The sequence below is a fragment of the Gouania willdenowi genome, unplaced genomic scaffold (assembly GCF_900634775.1).
Source record: "Gouania willdenowi unplaced genomic scaffold, fGouWil2.1 scaffold_55_arrow_ctg1, whole genome shotgun sequence".
NCBI lineage: Eukaryota > Metazoa > Chordata > Actinopteri > Blenniiformes > Gobiesocidae > Gouania > Gouania willdenowi.
The window spans coordinates 1265641-1287962 of NW_021145219.1; the positions used below are offsets into that span (position 1 = coordinate 1265641).

Sequence of the window (22322 nt, forward strand, 5' to 3'; positions counted from 1 at the left end):
TTTTAGTGTATTTTACAGATGATTTAGGACCTGTTATCATTAGAAATGCTAACAGAAAGCCAACACAAGAGGAAGGTTAACTTTTATTAGGTTATTTATTTCAGTCTCGGTAATTGTGATTATTTATTATTATTTCTGAGGATAAAAATAATTGGACACGAGTAATTGAAAACGTAATTGTAACTGAAAAATGTAATTGACCCCATGCTTGCTCACTACCCGTACAATATTACATGCCTTAAAATGTTGTAAGATAAACAAAACAATAGAATGGAGACATAAACAAGCCAGCATTCCTCACCTTTAAAGCATTGCCATGTCTTACTGAATCCACATATTCCAATTGGTCTCAACATTTTGCTAAGACAAACAAATTCAATGAATCCTTATTCCAAAACATAGTAAAACTGCTGTAAAACAATAAAATGTAACATCCTATTTACAAAAATAACGCAGCTCTGCACAAATGTCTAAGAAGATAATTCAGCTAAGTATTTATTTATTTCTTGATTTAATTATTTATTTATTAATTTATTCATTGATCTAATTATTATTATTATTATTATTATTATTATTATTATTATTATTATTATTTATAGGTGTTTCTGTTAGCTTCTTTGTTATTTTCCTTTGTATAGACTATTGGTAGTTGTATGTGCCATTTAAGTGCTGTTCTCGGTATATTATTAATATATACATTTTGATAGAAGAAGACAGTGGTGCGCGTGCCCGTCTCTCACCTGTGCAGCGATAACTCATTTGCATGCGCGTTCCCGCAGCTGACAGAGGCACGCTCTCAAACTACGGTCCTGTTTTCTGGTCAGTGTCCTTTTACGTTTATTTGAAGCTTCATAACATGTTTAAAAAAAAATCTAACCCTTTATTTCCGTCTGGATAGCATATGATATTAATTGTTCGTCTCTAGCAACCACTGGGTGCTTTACTGAGGGGAGAGAAAGACTGAATTAAGCAGAAGTCGAAAGGTGTAATTGTTTGCTAGCAGCTCAGCTGCGACATCTGATGGGAACTGTAGGCATTGTCACAGCTGGGTTTATTAACCCCCGGTAAAGTGTTACAAAAGTTTTTATTTTTTTTACGTATTTACCTCAAGAACAGGGTACGTGGATAAAGGTAATAGTTTATTATACCTTGGCTAAAGTTAGCAGCCGTCGGGTGATGCTTAAAACCCGGAAACATTTCGGAGACAAGGTTTTAGACATAGACATAGTTTTAGACACCGCATCGACTGCTGCCGCCCACGAGAGTGGCGCGTCAACAGGGCGGCCATCTTGGACTGGTGGCAATCACTCCTTCAGTTCATTACATCTACAGAGAAATGATGTGTTTACACAATTAAAGTGGTCATAAATCGCTCAATTCGCAAGCAATTTTCACGGGGTTTGTTTGTAACAAACGTCAGACATGATAGATAGATAGATAGATAGATAGATAGATAGATAGATAGATAGATAGATAGATAGATAGATAGAACAAAAGGAACCCAGAAAATGTTCAGATTGCCTCTCATAAAAGGATTAATTTTTTCATATCTTAGATTGATTCTCATATTATTGTATTATTATTTTTTATTATTCATATTTCATATTATAGTTACTGGTATTCTCATTGTATTATTATTATTATTATTATTGCTATATTATTATCATTATTATATTATATTCTTATATTACCTTATTATTATTAATATTATTGTTTTTATTATTGTTACTGGATTCTTATATTATTTTGTTATTGCTATTATTATAATTAGTATTATTATTATTATAACCATTACTATTATGACTACTACTATTATTACTATCACTATTACTGTTATATCATCATCATTAATTATAGCCAAAGAACTGAAATATTCAAGGATGTGGGTGTGGAGATTAAGTGTTAAGTGGTATGACCAGCATTTTAAATATATCCAAGCACCTTGTAATATAACTACGTGTGTGACGTTTTTAAGAACGTAAACAGTTTGGAAATCGGGTCAAAATTCAATGAATAATTCTACTTAGAGATTGAGAAATACCTCTTTCTGTCGTAATGTCCATGCACTGCTGCCTCCACCACTGGTCCAAGATGGCGGGGCTGTTGATGTGTCGTTCCACAGTTGATGCAGCGTCTACGTATATAATTTATTTTTTGTTTTCACCGACGTCACTTTTCAATTCAATTCAATTCAACTTTATTTGTATAGCGCAATTTACAACAAAGTCATCTCAATGCGCTTATCAAAATATAAAATTCATAATAAGAATGAGAAAACCCAACAAGATCCACATGAACAAGTATTTAGCGACAGTGGGAAGAAACAACTCCCTTTTACCAGGAAGAAATCTCCAGCAGAAGCAGGTTCAGAGGTGGCAGCCATCTGCTTTGACTGGTTGGGGTTCGTGGACAGAAGCACCAACAGAACAGGATAGAGAGATAGAACATCAGAGTGTCCCAAACTAGTTGAGCCATGAACCACAGATCAGGAACTGCCATCATCAGCTTCATGACACCTGAAACAGAGCAGACAGAGAAGGGCAAGGAGAAGGCACTGACTGCAGAAAAACATGATACATTATTATCATTCCAGCCTGCTTTGGCCTTGGGCCTCACTCCCAGTGGCCTAGTCAATACTTATTTTAAAATTGACAAATCTCTTTCCGTTTATTGGTAGGCTAACAGTGGCTCCAAGGTCTGTAAATGAGACCGTTCACAGACGAGCCCATGCACGCTCTAGTGGTTAGGTTGTGTTATGACTCATTACTGTTTATGCGGACTGTAAATCATAACCAGCTACATCACAATTTGAATCTCTTCCCGTTTATTGAACCAGAAAATGCGACCGTTTACAGTGACACTGGGCAGTGACTCAGATGCGCGGCCATGCTGGAGGTAAGCAGATGTTGACAATACATGTTGGAGGCTCACAGAAGTATACTCTGCGATGGATAAATCACAGAAAAGCTACTCAAAATGCATTATAGATGTAAAGGCATACTGGGAAGGACTTGGTCCGCAGGAAAAGGCAGGATATTTGGAAAAAAATAGTTTATTGGTGGTGCAGATCCATACGAGTCAGCTCCCTTGCACTCTGAGAGTCTTCCGTCTATTATATATCCTGATATCGTCAACTACCTGGATTTCATCAAGCCCATACACAGCGAAAGACCATACATCTTTTAGAAGTCTGGAGGTCGACTGCGGCTGCAGAGGCTTGCGTTAGCAACGGATATACAGTATATCGGCAGATAACTCAGTCAATTCTAATAATTTCACTGTGAACCTGCAACTTAATTACTCTGAATTATTTTACAACCGGCAGGCAATCTTAGATTTTGGTAAAACCGTTATAGTCTGTTAGATGCGACTACTCTGGACCTCGAGCCTTGGACTGCTATGACCGGCTACATCCAGCGGCCTGCGAAGCAGCGGAGCCTCGTACCAGCGGTGTCTGCCAGTGGAGGAGACATAAGCGGTGTGATCGGAAGCAGGAGTGGGACTAGCAACCAAGCTAAAAGCTAATCCTCAGAGAAAGCCGCTTCCTTCCATCCTGCGTTCTAATGTCCGTTCCCTGGAGAACAAACTGACTACCTGAAGCTGGATTTAAATGCAAGACGGGAGATGAGGGCGGCTGTGTTTGCATATACATCAATAACATCTGGTGCAACAACGGTGAGCTAGTCTCATGTCACTGCTCTCTCGATGTACTGTAGAAGTACTGACTATAAAATACAAAAATTGTTCTCCCTGATTTGTTATAACTTTAGGCAGTCCATAAAACTCCACGTTTCATACATCTTCAAAAACATAAGGAGAAGTGAGGTTCAATACAAGCAGAGATGAGATTACAAATGTCGATCCACAATTTGTTGGAAAAGGGGCAGGACCAAAACAGATGAAGAATGTCTTCAGGGTGTTGTTCACAGAAACAGCAATTCATATCATTTTTTTTTTTTTTTTGAAACGGTGTAAAAATTTGTTTGAAGGGTAAAATCTGTGAATTATTTTTGAAAGATACTTGTCTTACCTTATTGTTTATGATATATCTAGCTGGCAGGGTCCAAATCTTTTTACAGCTAAGGTTATTTATACATGAGTTCCAATAAGATACGACATAAGGAGATGAGACAACATCTTTTTGAAATAAAGAGCGTATTCGACGGTTACTGTTGTGTGTTGAAGAAAAGCAAATTTGACCAATTTCAGTTTTAGTGGGATCAATGGGTAATAATGCTGGTTTCTGTTCTGCTGTACTTTTAAATAAAATAATTACACCAGCAGGAATTGCATTTATAACAAAGTTAAATTCAGTGAAAGGAATTGCTAAACTATATTTTGAGATTAAATTATGATATGTCAATTAAATCCATCTAAATTAAGTAGCTGAGAAACCAAAAGGATATTGTGAGAAAATCAATTAGGGTAGAACAGGGATTTGTTTTTGTGTAAAATGTCTCTATTATTCCAAATGTAGTATCTTTGCGGGGAGAAATTATGTTTGTAGATCAATGACCAGAGAGAAGCATTTGTTTATGGAATTTGGATAGTTTGGAAGGGATTTTTTCAATATTATAATTACATAATAGAAGAGTTATGGATTGATTGGATTTGGAAGTTTAAACCTCCTAATCCAATCAATAGACATTGGTATCTGAGAGATATCTTTTAAAAACAATGTTGTATCATCAGCCAGCTGGCTGATAATTTCATTACCTGCTATTGAGATGCCTTTAATTGGACTAAGCTTTAAAGAGTCTGTTTGTAACTGAGTGCAGAGCAGAAAAAGATACTGTTAGGCGATATGGGGCATCCCTGCCTGACTCCACGTTTTTAGGAAGAATCGAGGAGAAGTACCAACTTGAAATCTGATTGAAACTAAATTTTTCTATGGCGTGAAATATGAACTTGTTCAATTGTGTCGAAGGCTTTATAAAAGTCTAAAAAGAGTATAAAGCTGTCTCTGAATAATCAATTAAATCTAGAACTAATGTGATATTATTTGACATGTGTCTATTTCTCATGAACCCGGATTGAGTTTCATCAATAATGTAGTCTAAAACTGTTTTTATTCTTCTAGCAAAAATCAGTGCTAATATTTTATAATCATTATTTAATAAGCATCTTGGACGCCAGTTGTCAATGAGGAGTAAATCTTTCTTTGTTTTTGGTATTAGGGTTATAAGGACTTGGGTCAAGGTGGGGGCAGAGATTCATTACACACACATTCAATGAAAAGGCCAAGGAGGAAGGGTGCAAGTCCTTCACGGCTTCTCCAGCTCAGTGCCGCGTCAAATTCGTCATCAAATTGGAGCGAGGTGTTTGGGCTCACCCTACAGTAAGAAAGGAGCAAATCACCTCTAACGATTGAGGGAATCAATGAAAATAACACTTTGGGTGTGTTTATGAAGCCCATATAGCACTTTTATGATGTTTAAAGCACAGAAAAGTCAGTATAGTGCTTTAAACTACCTCACTCCTCAATGCATTTTCAGATGTACGTGAGTGGTTGCTTTTTTAAAAAGAATTAAAGAACTTATCAGAATCAGAATCTGCAAAAGTTAAACTCTGGAAAAATGGAATATGACAATTTGCTAAACATATCACTTATTTTCTATATTTGTACTTGAATTACAGTTAGTTACCATTCACGTGTTCTCACAAATTTCAAAATGTAAGTGAAATAAATTGTTTCTCATCCCATTTTGTACTTGTAAAGGTGAAATTTGTAATTATTGATATCGTATTGTATCATATCGGCAGATTCATTGCAATGCACACCCCTACTGTTGACACTTCCAGGGTTGGACGGGGATTGTGTAGGATTCTCTAAACACTGGAAAAAACAGGGAAGACCTTGATTAACCTGAAAACATCCTGTATGACACTGCAGGAGATTTAATTCATTTTATTTATCGTCTTTCCCTGAACTCACCAGAGTGACACACTCGACGCACGATGAAGACTCCGCCTCCTTTGACAGTAAAGGTCAAGCGTAAAATGTTTCACCAAACCAAGCGCCACCGATGCTCAGACAGACACGTTGAGAGCCGTGGCTTACTGTGGAAGGTTCCCTCAACCTGTTCCCTCAACCAATGTGATCTCCATTACGCCAAGATGGCCAAGCACTCGGCACTCATTCGACATCAGGAAATGGATTTATTCTTTCAACTTTTAGGTGAGATTTGATGAACGACTGAGAATAGCTGAAGCCATGTACCCCCTATTTGTGCACACTTAAAAAACATCTTAATGTAATGACATGTACAATCTACAGTGAAATTTGTCCCTGAATTGTACCTATTCTGTTGAAGAATAATATATAATACTCGGTAAGCACACACAAAAAAAAACATCTTATTCAAAATTATCACTTGCTTGCTTTATTTAATTAACTTGTGCAGTGCCCGTAGGAAGTATGTATTGCTATTAGGGCTGGGCAAAAAATCAATTTAATCGATAAATCAAATTTGTAAATAAAAATGATTTTTATTTTGTAAATTCGAGTTTTTGTTTTTTTTTTTAAAGCATTTTTTTTCCCATCACAGTTTTTTCGGACTTTTTCGCGTTCCGATGAGAGCCAGCCCCCTCTTTGTTTACATTTGTATACCCTTTGAGTAGGCTATATGTGTGCCACAGGCATGTTCAATTTTTTATTCGCACTATGCTGAGATGCTAAGGGAAGAGTTTATTATTTAAGCTACTGTGAAGTTGCTGTTGCACTTTTGCTTAAACCTGGGTTAAAGCTTGAAATAGTTGAATGACAGAGCCTTATTTACTTTTTTATTTTGGGATTGTTCCATGCATTTTAACTCTTGAGGACAATCACAGCAATGAAGTTGCACTTTTGACAATATATCTGATGTCTGCAGTAATTTTTAAGTGTATTAAAAAAAAATCAAATCGAAACTCGAATTTTTCTTTCAAAAATCTGTGATTTTCTTTTTTAGGTAAAATCGCCCAGCGCTAATTGCTATAGAAAAGTCGGAGGTTAAGTAGCTTTTTTATGGATAACCAAATTAGGTTGTGTTTGAAGGTGGGACATCAGGGACATTTAGGTTTGTTTTGTGGAAGGACATTTGTTTTTTTGATCGGTTAGCCGCGCACGATGGAATGAGCTACAGTCAGTCGCAGGTGTAAATCAATTAGTGAGATTCTTGTAAGTCGACGGTTGTGTCCGAATAGTCCCTCCTATCTCCTTTCCTATTCACTGTTCCTTGACCCCCGAAAGTGTTTAAGTGGTGGCCATGATGAGCGTTACAATTCTCTAAAAGGAGGCTCAATGCTTCCTTTATTACCTCCTTTAGCCTAAGAAACACTGATACATCCTTTACCAAAGAAGAACACATAATGCTGACCCACAATTCATTGCGGTGGCAACATTTAAAGGGTCACGCTCACCCGTGTTCACAGAAACTCACAAAGACTGAAAAGGGATAGAGATCATGTAAGTTACCAATGCAATAATATGCCTTGAACAACTTTAAATAATCTAAAACCCATATATTATATACAGTATGTAAAACATAATATCAGATTATAACTGACATAAAACACTGTGGTTCAATAAAAGCGAGCAGAGACATTTTTAGCCACATTTATGTTCAACATATTTCATTCATACATATTTTGGATTAATGTTGATTTCTGAGTGGAAGGTGAGTGTGAGCAACCATTCTCAATGTGACGTTCTTTTAGTTTCACTTTAGTTCCTTGTAACCTGGTAGCATCTTTTCCTTTGATTTACATTCCAACCTTGTGATTTTTGAGATTATATCAGCAGAAAGTGTTATAAATTAACTTTTAGTAGTCCGTTTTCAGAAATTTGTAGTTTTTTCACCACAGCAGATGTCACTAACCTTTGCCGCAGTCAGATTATTACGTCACCTAGTGGAAGTGCATCTGATTGTCAAAACAAACGCGATGGCCTTTTCCAAACAACTTTAGGAAGTCTCCTAACACCTTTCCTTAACGTCATCCACAGGGTTAAGGAAAAGTGAATAGGAAAAGGAGATAGGAGGGAATATTCGAACGTAGCCGAAGTGAGAACAGGGTGACTGGCTATGTAATGGATTTCCTCACCACTGGGGGGCAGTCTAACACAGGCCAACGTGTAATTAGTGGCAATGCACGGAGGCTCCTGACTGCTGCACTATTTATATTCTAGTTTCCAATGTTGTCACATTGTTTTTACTTTTGTATTCACGTACCTCATGACAGTTTGCGTACCCCACTTTAGGAGCCTAAACTCTATATCCGGGGTGCACAATACGTCGATCATGATCTACCGGTCGATCGCAGAGGCACTTTGTGTTGATTGCGCACGTGGGCCACAGACCTCACAAATTAATGAGAAAGGCACAGTCACATATTCCAGAAGTGAAACCTAATGATACAGCTTCTGACCTCAGTTTGAGGGGGTGCTAACGCTCCAATCTGTTCATTTAAAACCTCTAATAATAAGTAGAAGATGACCCTCCTCCAGCCCTAAAGCCGCTCACACACCGGCACTAACAGGTAAATTTTTTATCAGCATCTTCAGACAACCTACGTGTGTGGAAGCTATTGAAGTTGTTCTAAAGAACAAAAGCTACAAACACTGAAACGCTCTGTGTGTGATTGGCACCGATAAATGTGCTTTTTATTGTGGGTCTTTGGTGAAATGAGCAGCTGTGTTTGGTGCTTTGCATTTTCACAATAGTTTTCTTAGTTGTATTTTTTAAAAATATATTTTAATAAAACTCAGTTTTTAAGTGTTACTGTTTCAATATTAAGAGCTGAAGTCGGCTTAAGTTAAATGCACACTTTTTCTACTGTATGACTGAGAGAGAGATTTTTATTTTTCTTATTTATTTTTAAACTTTTGAATGTTTTTTGATGCAATTTTTAATCATGTAAAGCACATTGAATGACCTTGTATATGAAATGTGCTATACAAATACATTTGCCTTGACTTAATATTATACAAATATTGAATAATTGTAATAATAATAATTGTAATTGTAATAATATCAAAATCTAAATATTTACAATTATAACCCCACCAACACAGTAGATTGTGAAGAGCTATCAGTGGTAAAAGGTAGCTTGCGAGCTAAAAAAGTGCGTGCACCCCTGCTCTAAAGCTTCCGTGGTGAACAGCAGTTGTGTTTGTTTACAGAGGATGAGCTGATAGAAGAATTTTTGAAGATGGACTCCTGCTACAAAATAACTGACAAGGTAAAGCTGTCATTTTATTCACTGAGGAGAGTTTTGACTTTAACACTAAGCTAATTTAGCTTTTTCTCTTCTAACTTATTAGTATCTTCTCGCCATGACTTTTGTCTACTTCAAGAGAGCCCACTTCACTAGTTCTGAATACACCAGGAATAACTTTTTCATCGCACTGTAAGTTTAGAGAAAAGATAAGGGACTTGATCTTTAAAGTGGTGAATAATTTCTGAGCATCTGCTTTACTTTTATTTGACCTGTATCATCTTGTATCAAGGTATCTCGCAAATACCATGGAGGAGGATGAGGAAAAGAGCAGGTATGAGATTTTTCCCTGGGCTCTGGGAAAGAACTGGAGGAAACAGTTTCCTCACTTCTTGATACAGCGGGACAAGTTGTGGGCTCGCATCGACTACAGAGCGGCTGTGAGCAGGCGCTGCTGTGAAGAGGTACGTACACGTTCTACCGCCTCAGAGGGAGAACAATCCAGCTTTTGTTTCTCTGGGGAAATACCAGACATTGATTTATACCAGTGGTTCACCTTGATTGTTCCCCACTTTAAACCATGGTGAACTTTAAAGCCCCACCTGTGCCCATTGCAACACAAATAATCCTAACAAATTACACATTTTCAAATGAGACAATTACAGAAAAAACCTGACAGGTTACCATAGACAGTATTTTATACATCATTATACAGTAAGTGTTATAATAATGGTATTATGCTATTAGGGGGTGAGCAGAGGAGACAGTAACAAGAAAAAAACTCTAAGATAAGAAAAAAAAACTAAGAATGGGGATAAATGATTCAACCTGGAGCCCGGTGAGGGGGCCAGGCCGGAACTCGGTGTACACTGGGGGAACCTTACCCACAGGCCTCCTCTGTACCTCCTTTTTACCTTTGCATCTTATTTTCTGTCCCAAAACATTGTTTGCAATCTGACAAAAAGTTTAAGAAAACGAAAAAAAAAAAGGAAATACATTTTCTAAGTCAGTTATTGAAAGTTTGTTTTTTTGTTCCTCTCCACTGACTTCACATGCCAACCTCGATCATTATTTTTGCCCTTTAGTCCCACATTACATTTTGTTCCCGGTCACATACTGTATCTAATGCAGTCTAATAAATTAATGCTCTTATAATTTCTGCTACATTTTCAGCCTTTTCATTATTACTTACTTGGTGTGTAGATGTTTTGGTTTGTGTTAATGATCTTTGTAGTTGATGAAGAAAGGCATTTGGCATTAGGGATGGATTCTTTTCACATTTGAGCGATACTCGGTATCTGTAAATTGTACGAATTTCCTGTACTTTTGTGTGGTAATAAATATTCCGATTTACCATATTTGTTTCTCATATTAATAATGCATGCGTGCGTGCGTGCGTGTGCGCTCTACTTCAGACGTAGTTCTGAAGCCTTTAGCAGCTTGTTCTCTTACTCACTTGTAGTCGTACATCATGCTGCTCTGGAGTGAAGCTACAGTTACAGTTGTGGTCAATATTATTCAACCCCCACTGCAGTGAAGTGTTTTAGCAAGTTTGAAATTTATTTTTTTGTTTTGTTTATAATCCGATCAAATAAGGACTTGTAAAATAAACAACTTAAATTACTATAAACTAGTCCATGCTTTTGTTACCTCTCGACTGGATTATTGTAATTCTCTTTTAGCAGGCTGCCCGAGCAAGTCGCTTAAGACACTTCAGCTGGTTCAAAATGCTGCAGCACGTGTACTGACTAAAACTAGGAGAAGAGATCACATTACTCCTGTATTAGCCTCTCTGCATTGGCTTCCCATAAAATATAGAATAGAATTCAAGATTCTTCTTCTCACTTATAAAGCCCTAAATGGACAGGCACCAGCCTATCTCAAGGAGCTTGTAGTGCCATACAATCCCCCCAGAACACTACGCTCTCAAAATGCTGGACTACTCGTTGTTCCATTTGTCTCTAAAAGTAGTATAGGAGGAAGATCTTTCAGTTATCAGGCCCCACTTCTCTGGAACCATCTACCAACCACGGTTCGGGGGGCAGACACCCTCTCTACCTTTAAGGTTAGGCTCAAAACATTCCTCTTTGGTAAAGCTTTTAGTTAGGAACCAGCTCATAGCTCATAATTAAGATGCAATAGGCATAGACTGCCGTGGGGGGGGGGGGGGTCTGGCATGCTCGGTTGGAGAGAGGTTGGAGAGGGCGTTAAGAGAGAGGTCATTTAGGCTAGAGAGGGACCGGAGAGGGTCCCATTCCTCTCTCAAACACTCCCTCTATGTCTGCTTCTTCCCTTGTGTGTTTGCTCCTGTACTCCTTCTGGCTTTCGTCTTGCAGGTCCGTGGGATCCTTAGTGTGGAGTTACAGAGTCTCAACAACTCTGTCTCCACCCTCTCCTCTGCACACACCCAACACAGCATAACGTGGATGGCTGTTCATCATAGGAATGGGATCCACACAAGGTTCCTGTTGCTTAACAGAAGGTTTTCCTTGCCGCCATGATGAATTCATGTTGGGTGTGGGATACATATGTATGTGTATATACGTATATATGCATATGTGTGTATCCATAAAATGAAGAGTCCGTCCTTAAGACTGCTCTACTGTAAAGTGCCTTGAGATACCATTGGTTATGATTTGGCGCTATACAAATAAAGATTGATTGATTGATAAACGTTTTTGTTATATACCAACAAATGTCCTTTTTGTTCCTCACTGACAAAATTATTCAACCACTCTTTAGAACGGAGATTTCAATCAGGTGTTAAAAACACCTGTAGATATGAACAGAACCATAATGAGCACCGATTAAGCAGATTTAAAAGGCCTGCAATACTCGGCTCCTTCTAGAAGGTTAATGGTGTCTTTGCAACATGGTGAAGTCCAGGAAATGGTCAAAGAAGTCAAGAGAGGAGCTAATTTCTCTTCATAAGCAAAGATATGGATATAAAAAGAAAGCAAAGATGTTAAACATTTCACGAGACACAATTGGAAGCATAATTTGCAAGTTTAAAACTAAAGGCACAGTGGAAAAGCTACCTGGGCGTGGCAGAAAGAAGACGCTGTCGGCAACTGCTGTCCGGTACCTGAAGCGAAAGGTGGGGAAAATCCCCGGGTGACAGCTGAGAAACTACGACAGGACTTGTCAGACGGAGGTACTCAGGTTTTTGGCCCAGACAATAAGGCACACACTGCAAAATGAAGGCCTCCGTGCCAGAACTACTAGGCGCACCCCCCCTGCTGACTCCAGAGTCAACTCCAGTATGTCAAAAATCATGTGGACAAGCCACAAGGGTTTTGGGATACTGTTGTCTGGAGCGATGAGCAGTGTTTGGAATAACGGCGTTAGGTAATGGCGTTTGTTTTTCAGTAACGGGGTAATCTAACTAATTACTTTTTACGCCATTACAACGCCGTTATCGTTTCTTAACGTTAAACGCGGTGCGTTACATGTACTGATTTTATCCGAAAGCATCCCCGGCTTCTTACTCAGCTGTTGTGAGGAGGTGGGTTAAAAACAAGGTGAGCGATTATGATTGGCTAAGGCAACGGGACAGCACACGCGACACACACACACACTACAGATTTGATGAATCAGCAGAGATGGTGAGCGTGGAGCAGTCTGATGAAAAGTTGTCATTTTTAAGGTGGCGATACAAACACTACTTTAAATTAATTGTGGTCAAAGACAAGAACATACATGTGAAGTGTTCATTATATCCAGGAGAGAAGACTTTGTCGACATCCGTTGTAAGCAACTCAAAATTAATGAAGCACCTCACAACAACACACACATCTAAAAAATGTGAATTCTTTGACATATCGCAACTTTTATTTTTTTAACAGTAACGCAAATAGTTACTTTCTTTGGTAATGACTTACTTTTATTATAGAGTAATTCAGTTACTGACGCAGTTACTTTTTGGAACAAGTAGTGAGTAACTATAACTAATTACTTTTTTAAAGAAACGTGAGACAAATTTGGAACTATTTGGGCCTATGGATCAACAATATGTCTGGAGGAGGACAAATGAGGACTATAAAGAAAAGAACACCTTGCCTTCTGTGAAGCATGGTGGGGGGTCAGTCATGCTCTGGGGCTGTTTCACTTCTTCAGGTACAGGGAATCTTCAGCGTGTGCAAGGTACCATGAATTCAATTTTCTATCAGGAAATCTTGGGTTTAAATGTCATGCAGTCAGTGACAAAGCTGAAGCTTGGGAGACGTTGGACCTTCCACCAGGACAACAATCCCAAAACATACCTCCAGAATCTACCATAGCTTGGTTGCAGATGAAGGGCTGGAAGATTCTGGAGTGGCCAACACAATCGCTCGACTTAAATCCCATAGAATATCTCTGGTGGGACTTGAAGAAGGCAGTTGCAGCACGCAAGCCCAAGAATGTCAATGAACTAGAGACTTTTGCCCATGAAGAATGGGTTAAGATACCTTTAGATTGCTGCAAGAAACTTGTGTCAAGCTATGTTTCACGTCTGAAGAATGTTATTATTGCCAAAGGGTGCTGTACTAAATATGTATGTGACTAAGGGGTCGAATAATTTTGTCAATGAGGTAGTCATAGAGAGGACATTTGTTGGTCTATTACAAAAAAAAATGTTGTAATCTAAGTTGTATTTGTCCATTTTACAAGTTACAGTTGAAGTTTGTCATGCCCCACCTGTCATACATCCATTCCCCACCAGAGACACACACATTGAGAAGCATTGATTTAAATGTTGGATTATTGACTGTGTGTTTGTCTCTTTCCTGTCTGTTAGGTGATGGCCATTGGGTCATCCCACCTGGCTTGGCAGCGATTGCGCCCCGCCCACCACAGTGGAGCGAGGCGGGTCTACGGTGATCAGGACTACGTGATCTCTCCTCGTGGACCGTCTGCCCTGCGACACTCATGTGTTCACTGTAACCGTCTCAGCAGGTCACGTCCTGCCCCAGTGTCCCTCTCTGCTCCCAGAGGATCAATGATGACTGGCCCAATCAGCTCCGCTCTGAGCCTGGAGGTCACCCCACCCCAAGGTGGAACTTCTCACTGGAAGGCAGGAGACACAAAGAGCCAGGCCGGAGGGTCTTTCTGCATCTATCCCAAGGAGATTCCCAGTAAGTGTCACAGATGTACAATGTTTCAGTTTAAGTTTTTGTTTAAGTCTAACAAAAAATATTCAAATTTAAATCACAATTTAAAAATACATAACAAGACTGAAACAGGCAGAAGCAAAAATGCTCATATGTCCAACATAAATCATCTTAATAATGCACACAAAAGTAATGCAAGCATGCAACAAGTATATTTGAGTTGCCTTTTTTCAAATAATAAAAATGAATGAACATATATACATGTACTTTCTTTCATATATAACATTTAACGAAAACACAAACATATTTCTTCACATAACTATCTAAAATATATTGTGATATTTTCTTTTTTTAAATAAATGGATATGGTATATGGATTGCTCGTATGCTGATCAAGCAGGGGGCTGCCCATATGAGGAGCTTTCTCGCCACTTCCAGAAACCGTGCAGACTTGGTACCTCCCTGATGGTTTATGTGATATACTGTTGACATGTTGTCTGACCGCACAAGGCCGCAAGTGTGGCAAGAAGTACCTGAGAGCCAGCTGAACTGGCCGCAGCTCCAACACATTGATGTGTGCACCTCGGTCTTACACAGGCCACCGCCCATGGGCCGTCCTGCTCTCTCACACTGCACCCCATCCTGAAGGGCATGCGCCTGCGGTAACACTCTCCAAGTGGGATGGAACAGAGCCTATCTGGATGCCTCTGAGCATGTAAGCCCTGTCCCTTCTCAGAGTCAGGGCACAGAGACACTGCTGTGACACCTTGAGCTTCCTGTACCTGTGCCGCTTAGCATCTATCTAAGTGGAAGCAGTCCCCATGCGCCAACTCAACTTAACTCAACTTTATTTATATAGCGCAAATTACAACAAAGTCATCTCAGTGCGCTTTAACAAAATATAAAGTCCATAGTAAGAAAAAGAACCCAACAAGATCCACATGAACAAGCATTTAGCGACAGTGGGAAGAAAACTCCCTCTATTTTATAGGAAGAAATCTCCTGTGTAACCAGGTTCAAAGGTGGTAGCCATCCGCTTCGACTGGTTGGGGTTAGTGAACAGAAGGGCAAACAGAATAGGATAGAAGGATAGTCCATCCTAGTGTCCCAGACTAGTTGAGCTGCGAACCATCGATTAGGAACAACCAGCTCCAACATCAAGACACCTGAAACAGAAAAGAGAGTCCTCGGAGGGCGAGGAGAAGGCACAGACTACAGGAAAAACATGATGCACTATGATACACTCATTCCTAGTGGTTAGGTTAACATTAATATTAAACGTCTTGCGGCGTCTACAATGCTTTGAAATGCTCCCACTACTGGGCGCACGTAGTGATCTCAGTGATCACTACAGAGGGGACCTTGTCCGCTTTAAATTATCGCAATTATAGAGTGTACGCTTTGGTAAATAAGTAGGTTTTGAATGTAATCGTTTCTCGCAATGGTCTGAGGTACTGAGACCAAGTCCGTTTTAGGTTATTGTTATTTTTCTGTATATGCTTTAAATAAGTAGGTTTTGAGTTTACTTTTAAAGGTGGAGAGAGAAGCAGCCTCCTGTACTAAGACTCGGAGCTGGTGACAGAGTAATGCCATCCAGAGACACTATTTGCTCTGATAGTTTCTCTCTAAGTTGTTTTGGACCAAATAAAATCCCTTCGGTTTATCCTGGTTAAGAATGAGAAAGTTACGGCTCATCCAGGATGTGATGTCTTTAAGAAAAGCCTGGAGTTTTAATAACTCATAAGTTTTGTCAGATTTTATTGAGAGATAAATCTGTAATCCATCCTCTGGCGTCCGCTGAGGATAGATTATTAACATGAACAAAGTGGGTTCTGTCTGATAGGTAGGATTTAAACCAACCCAGCGTTGTTTCTTTAATCCCAAAAACACTTTCCAGTCTCTGCAGCAGTAGATGATGATCCACCGTATCAAAGGCTGCACTGAGATCTAAGAGCACCAGAGCTGAGACCAACCCTCTGTCTGAGGCTCAGAGGAGATCATTGGTTACTTTTACTAAGGCAGTTTATGTGCTGTGATGGGCTCTAAAGCCAGACTGAAAGTTCTCGTATAAATTGTTCCTAAGTAGGTGATCACATAGTTGACCTGTAATGGGTTTTTTTAGGAATTTTGGAAACAAAAGGTAGATTATATATTGGCCTATAATTGGACAAGTCACTTGGATCAAGGGTTGGTTTTTTAAGGAGAGGTTTGATTACAGCGGTTTTACATAACCTGTTACTAGAGATGTGTTAATCCAGTTAACCATATTAGTTCTAGTTAGTGGAAGAACATCTTTAAATAGTGGAGTTGGGATTGGATCTAAAAGACAGGTTGTTGGTTTAGAAGCACTGATTATTGAGGTCAGTTCAGATAGACCAATTGGAGTGAAACTATGCAAACAGAGGCTTCATGTTGGGGATACCTCAGGGGCTCAGTTTTGTTTCTAATTGTTAGGATTTTGTCAATAAAGAAGTTGATGAAGTCATCATTGCTCAGGTTGACAGGAATAGAGGGTTCAACAGAGCTGTGGCTTTTGGTGAGCTTGGCTACAGTGTTGAATAGAAATCAATCAATCAATCAATCAATCTTTATTTGTATAGCGCCAAATCATAACCAATGGTATCTCAAGGCACTTTACAGTAGAGCAGTCTTAAGGACGGACTCTTCATTTTATGGATACACACATATGCATATATACGTATATACACATACATATGTATCCCACACCCAACATGAATTCATCATGGCGGCAAAGAAAACCTTCTGTTAAGCAGCAGGAACCTTGTGTGGATCCCATTCCTATGATGAACAGCCATCCACGTTATGCTGTGTTGGGTGTGTGCAGAGGAGAGGGTGGAGACAGAGTTGTTGAGACTCTGTAACTCCACACTGAGGATCCCACAGACCTGCAAGCCAGAAGGAGTACAGGAGCAAACACACAAGGGAAGAAGCAGACATATAGGGAGTGTTTGAGAGAGGAATGGGACCCTCTCCGGTCCCTCTCTAGCCTAAATGACCTCTCTCTTAACGCCCTCTCCAACCTCTCTCCAACCGAGCATGCCAGACCCCCCCCGGCAGTCTATGCCTATTGCATCTTAATTATGAGCTATGAGCTGGTTCCTAACTAAAAGCTTTACCAAAGAGGAATGTTTTGAGCCTAACCTTAAAGGTAGAGAGGGTGTCTGCCCCCCGAACCGTGGTTGGTAGATGGTTCCAGAGAAGTGGGGCCTGACAACTGAAAGATCTTCCTCCTATACTACTTTTAGAGACAAATGGAACAACGAGTAGTCCAGCATTTTGAGAGCGTAGTGTTCTGGGGGGATTGTATGGCACTACAAGCTCCTTGAGATAGGCTGGTGCCTGTCCATTTAGGGCTTTATAAGTGAGAAGAAGAATCTTGAATTCTATTTTATATTTTATGGGAAGCCAATGCAGAGAGGCTAATACAGGAGTAATGTGATCTCTTCTCCTAGTTTTAGTCAGTACACGTGCTGCAGCATTTTGAACCAGCTGAAGTGTCTTAAGCGACTTGCTCGGGCAGCCTGCTAAAAGAGAATTACAATAATCCAGTCTAGAGGTAACAAAAGCATGGACTAGTTTTTCGGCGTCGCCCTGAGACAGGATAGATCTGATTTTAGCAATGTTACGGAGATGAAAGAAGGCAGTTCTTGAAGTTTGTTTTATGTGAGAGTTGAAGGATAAATCCTGATCAAATAGAACCCCAAGGTTTCTAACAGTTGTGCTTCGTGCCAGAGTAATGCCATCTAGGGCAGTTAGGCTAGCATAGGTTTCTCTAAGGTGTCGTGGGCCCAGTACAATGACCTCAGTCTTGTCTGAGTTGAGAAGAAGAAAATTTTGGTCCATCCAGGCCCTAATGTCCTTTAGACAGGCCTCAAGTTTAGATAGCTGATTTGTCTCACCTGGCTTCATTGATACATACAGTTGGGTATCATCAGCATAGCAGTGAAAGTTAACAGAGTATTTTCTCATAACATTACCAAGGGGGAGCATATAGATACAGAAGAGGATTGGACCTAGCACAGAGCCCTGAGGAACCCCGTAGCTTACTTTAGTGTACACAGAAGACCTATTATTCACGTGTACAAACTGGTACCTATCAGATAGGTAGGACTTAAACCAGTTTAGGGCAGTCCCTGTGATTCCAAGTAATTTCTCTAATCTCTCTAGTAGAATATAGTGATCTATAGTGTCAAAAGCTGCACTAAGATCTAATAAAACCAGCACTGAGAGTCGTCCTTCATCTGAAGCCCAGAGTAGATCATTATTTACTTTAACTAAAGCAGTCTCTGTGCTGTGTTGAGCTCTAAAACCTGACTGGAAGTCCTCGAACAGGCTGTTGTTTTGAAGAAATTCACAGAGCTGAGCCGCCACAACTTTCTCAAGAATCTTTGAAATAAAAGGAAGATTAGATATAGGCCTGTAGTTTGCTAAAGTGCTGGAATCAAGAGTAGGTTTTTTGAGAAGGGGTTTGATTACAGCTACTTTAAAGGACTGTGGTACGTAGCCTATTAATAGGGATATATTTATTGTCTCCAACAAAGATGGGCAGACCAGGGGAACAACTTCTTTAAACAGCTTAGTTGGGATCGGATCTGAAAGGCAGGTCGATGGTTTGGAAGATGAAATAATAGAGTTAAGTTCCTGAAGTCCTATATGTGTGAAACAGTTTAGGTTAGGCCTATTTACATTTAATGGTACAGCAGGCCCAGGTGAAGGCAGGGAGTGGCTAATTTTATCTCTAATCTTGTGAATTTTATCGTTAAAAAATGTCATAAAGTCCTCACAGCTGAGGGCAAGAGGAATCATGGGCTCAATAGAGCTCTGACTTTGTGTTAGCCTGGCTACAGTGCTGAAAAGGTACCTCGGATTATTTTTATTTTCTTCAATTAGTGAGGAATAGTATGTAGATCGACTATGTCGTAAGGCTGTCATGTATTTACTATGGCTTTCTTGCCAGAGTATTCGTGACTCCTCTGTTTTATTGGAGCGCCACATTCTCTCTAATTTACGGGTTGTTTGTTTGAGTGTGTGAGTTTCAGAGCTAAACCACGGCGCTTTCCTCTGACGTTTAATAGTTTTTTCCCTCAATGGGGCAATTGAGTCCAAGGTGGATTTTAGTAGACTAGCAGAGCTATTGACAAGCAGATCCAGTTGAGAGGGGTTATAATTAATATCATAGTTATTTATTGGATGGTGCACTGAGTTTAAGGCAGCAGGAATGGCCTCTTTAAATTTAGCCACAGCACTATTGGACAGATTTCTACTCGTAACTATTTTATTGCACAGTGCGAGATCCTCTAATATAATGTTAAAAGATATTAAAAAGTGATCTGATAGCAGAGGATTTTCAGGGTAGACTTTTAGTTCATTAATATCAAGGCCATATGTTAGAACAAGATCAAGAGTATGATTTAAACGATGAGTAGCTTCATTAATAGTTTGAAAAAAGCCAACTGAGTCTATTAGGGACATAAAGGCTGAGCTCAGGCTATCACTATCTTTGTCCACATGGATATTAAAATCTCCTACTATCAGTATTTTATCAGAACTGAGGACTAAGTTTGATATAAACTCAGAGAATTCTGATAGAAATTCAGAATAAGGGCCTGGAGGACGGTAAATTATCGCAAATAAGACTGGCTGGCAGGTTTTTGATTTGGTATGAGATAAATTTAGAACCAGGCTTTCAAAGGAAGTGTAACTGGCCTTTGGTTTAGGATAGATTAGGAGAGAGGAATGATAAATAGCTGCTACACCACCTCCACGGCCTATGTCTCGTGGCATATGAGTATTTAAATGACTGGGAGGAGTGGCTTCATTTAAACTAACATATTCATCTTGATACAGCCATGTTTCAGTTAAACAGAATAAATCAAAGTTATTTTCTGAGATAAGGTCATTTACTAGTAGAGATTTGGATCTCAGTGATCTAATATTTAATAGAGCACATCTAATGGTTTTATGTTTTGGTGTTTCTAGATTTGAGATTTTAATTTTTTTCAGATTTTTATAATTGATAGCTCTTTTATTTGATTTTATGTTAAAATCATTGTGAAATATGGGTCGAGGGACAGACCGAGGATTGTTCTTGTTTTACTCTATTAAAGTTGAATAATAGGGGGTTCTAGCTTTGTATAGAGCTTTTTTATAAGCTAACAAACTTTCTCTCCAGGCAGTATGAACTTCTACCATGTTTGAGGAGAGCCACTTCCTTTCTTAATTTCGCGATGCCTGTTTTAGAAGATGCAATCCAGGGGCGACCTTTTTATGAAACATCTTCTTTTTAAGCGAGGGAATAGCAACCAGAGCTGTGTGCACTGACATTGCACTGTTGATAAAATCATCTATTTTTTTTGTCGTAGGACATTGATAGCTACTCTCTGTTGAGATATCATATGGATTGGAGGTAAGCAATGATGGAGCTAAATCTTTAAATCTAGCTCCAGCTTTTTCAGACAGTGATCTATAGTGTACTCTTCTCTCAGAATTTAAGCAGGCTGATATTCTAACTTCAAAGGATAACAGGAAGTGATCTGAAAGAAAAGGATTTTGAGGATATATTGTCAGGTGATCAATATCCTGACCATATGTTAAAACAAGGTCCAGGGCATGATTAAGATAATGAGTTGGTTTGTTTACATAGTGGCTCTGCTTCGCTCGCAGTAGACAATTTTATGAAAAGATTCATTAACTGTAGCATTACAGTACAAACATATGCGACGTCACACAGCTTTGAACCAAGCTGCAGCTATGTAGCAAGTATGAGCTCTGTCTGTCCCTGAACACCAGAGACATTTGAAGCACAGACAGACAGAAACACATATAGACAGACAGAGATTCCTTGCTTTTATAGATAGATTTACTGCCTCCCTTAAAGGTACAATCCGCAACTCTCAGATCCCTCTCCCCCCTGCTCTCTTGCCCTGCCTCCCCTCCAAATGTGAGCAACAGTTGTCAGACAGCCCATCAAACACAATGCTGGCTCCGATTGGTTCTTTTTGCTCGGTCGCCGTGCATTCTGGCAATCTTCCAAAGGCTGCAGGAGCAGCAAACTACTCGTTTGATGTCAAGCTGTCCTTACATAGTGATAGCTTTAGTAAATATGACAAAAAGTCACTTTTATAATCTTTGTAGTAGAAATGAACGTAGAAAAGCTGTACTAGTCTATTACAAATAAACAAAATGTGCATTTATTTTAATTTTTTTAAAAAGTAAAAAATTTAAATACTCTTTTTTTGCATGATTTTATAACCATTGAGACATCATCACACTTTACAGTGATAGAGCAGTGTGTCATGTTCAGTCTCATATACTGTACACATGTAAAGTGTGTTAGTTTTATTAGTCCCTGTATGGAGTTAAACACTTTTATAATACCACATGAATAATGGCGCCGCGGATGGTTGCCTCGGTGTGTTGGTGCGCATGTTGTTCACGCCAACTGCCAAGTTAAATTCCATGTGCTGTTTTAAACTGTACACGGTGAATAAAAACATGATTCTGAATAGTTTAAAGCCTTGTGGAAATTTCAGACCTGTTTGTAGAACAAATATTTCATCTTTTCTTAGAAAGCTTATGCAATTTCATAGTATTTTGAAAATAAAACAACTTTTTTTTTTTTGCTAGGGGCTGATCCTGCCTGCAGCTCCCCGAGAGGAATCTTTATGGACTGGATTGAGGAGTAAAGTCGTGCGTGTGTGTTAATGCCAATTCTCCTGACACTGTTGTTAGGAATACAACTCAAGTTCAAAACCTGGCAACCAGCTGGTATAATTCCTACTGCTTGTTCTACTGAAAGCACTCCTATGACTAACTCCGTACACACAGGTGTAAGCTGCTTATATTTCCTATATTTATACTTAAAACAGAGATCATTGGGTTCAGTGTCTCTACCACTTGCTTTAATTTATTATTGCCTTGTACAAGAGTGAAATTTATCAAATGTGTAATTATTTATAGTGAGGAGAGATATAGTGGAATACACACCAGGTTTTTGTACGTTTTGTCATTAAAAAA

General features: G+C 39.1%; 1 protein-coding gene across 1 annotated transcript; it reads left to right on the plus strand.

Annotated features, from left to right (window-relative positions):
- Positions 1-747: 747 nt before the first annotated feature.
- On the plus strand, positions 748-22304 carry spdya (speedy/RINGO cell cycle regulator family member A). The gene is made up of 7 exons (XM_028442591.1): positions 748-819; positions 5939-6178; positions 9161-9219; positions 9302-9387; positions 9488-9659; positions 13973-14309; positions 21933-22304. The coding sequence occupies exons 2-7, from the start codon at positions 5959-5961 to the stop codon at positions 21989-21991; spliced, it is 933 nt and encodes a 310-aa protein (XP_028298392.1). The 5' UTR covers positions 748-819; positions 5939-5958; the 3' UTR covers positions 21992-22304.
- Positions 22305-22322: the final 18 nt, after the last annotated feature.

Coding starts and splice junctions, on each gene's coding strand:
- spdya (XM_028442591.1), top strand. CDS start 5,959: ATGAAGACTCCGCCTCCTTTGACAGTAAAGGTCAAGCGTAAAATGTTT. Junction 6,179..9,160: donor TTTATTCTTTCAACTTTTAG/GTGAGATTTGAT, acceptor GTTTGTTTACAG/AGGATGAGCTGATAGAAGAA. Junction 9,660..13,972: donor GCAGGCGCTGCTGTGAAGAG/GTACGTACACGT, acceptor CCTGTCTGTTAG/GTGATGGCCATTGGGTCATC.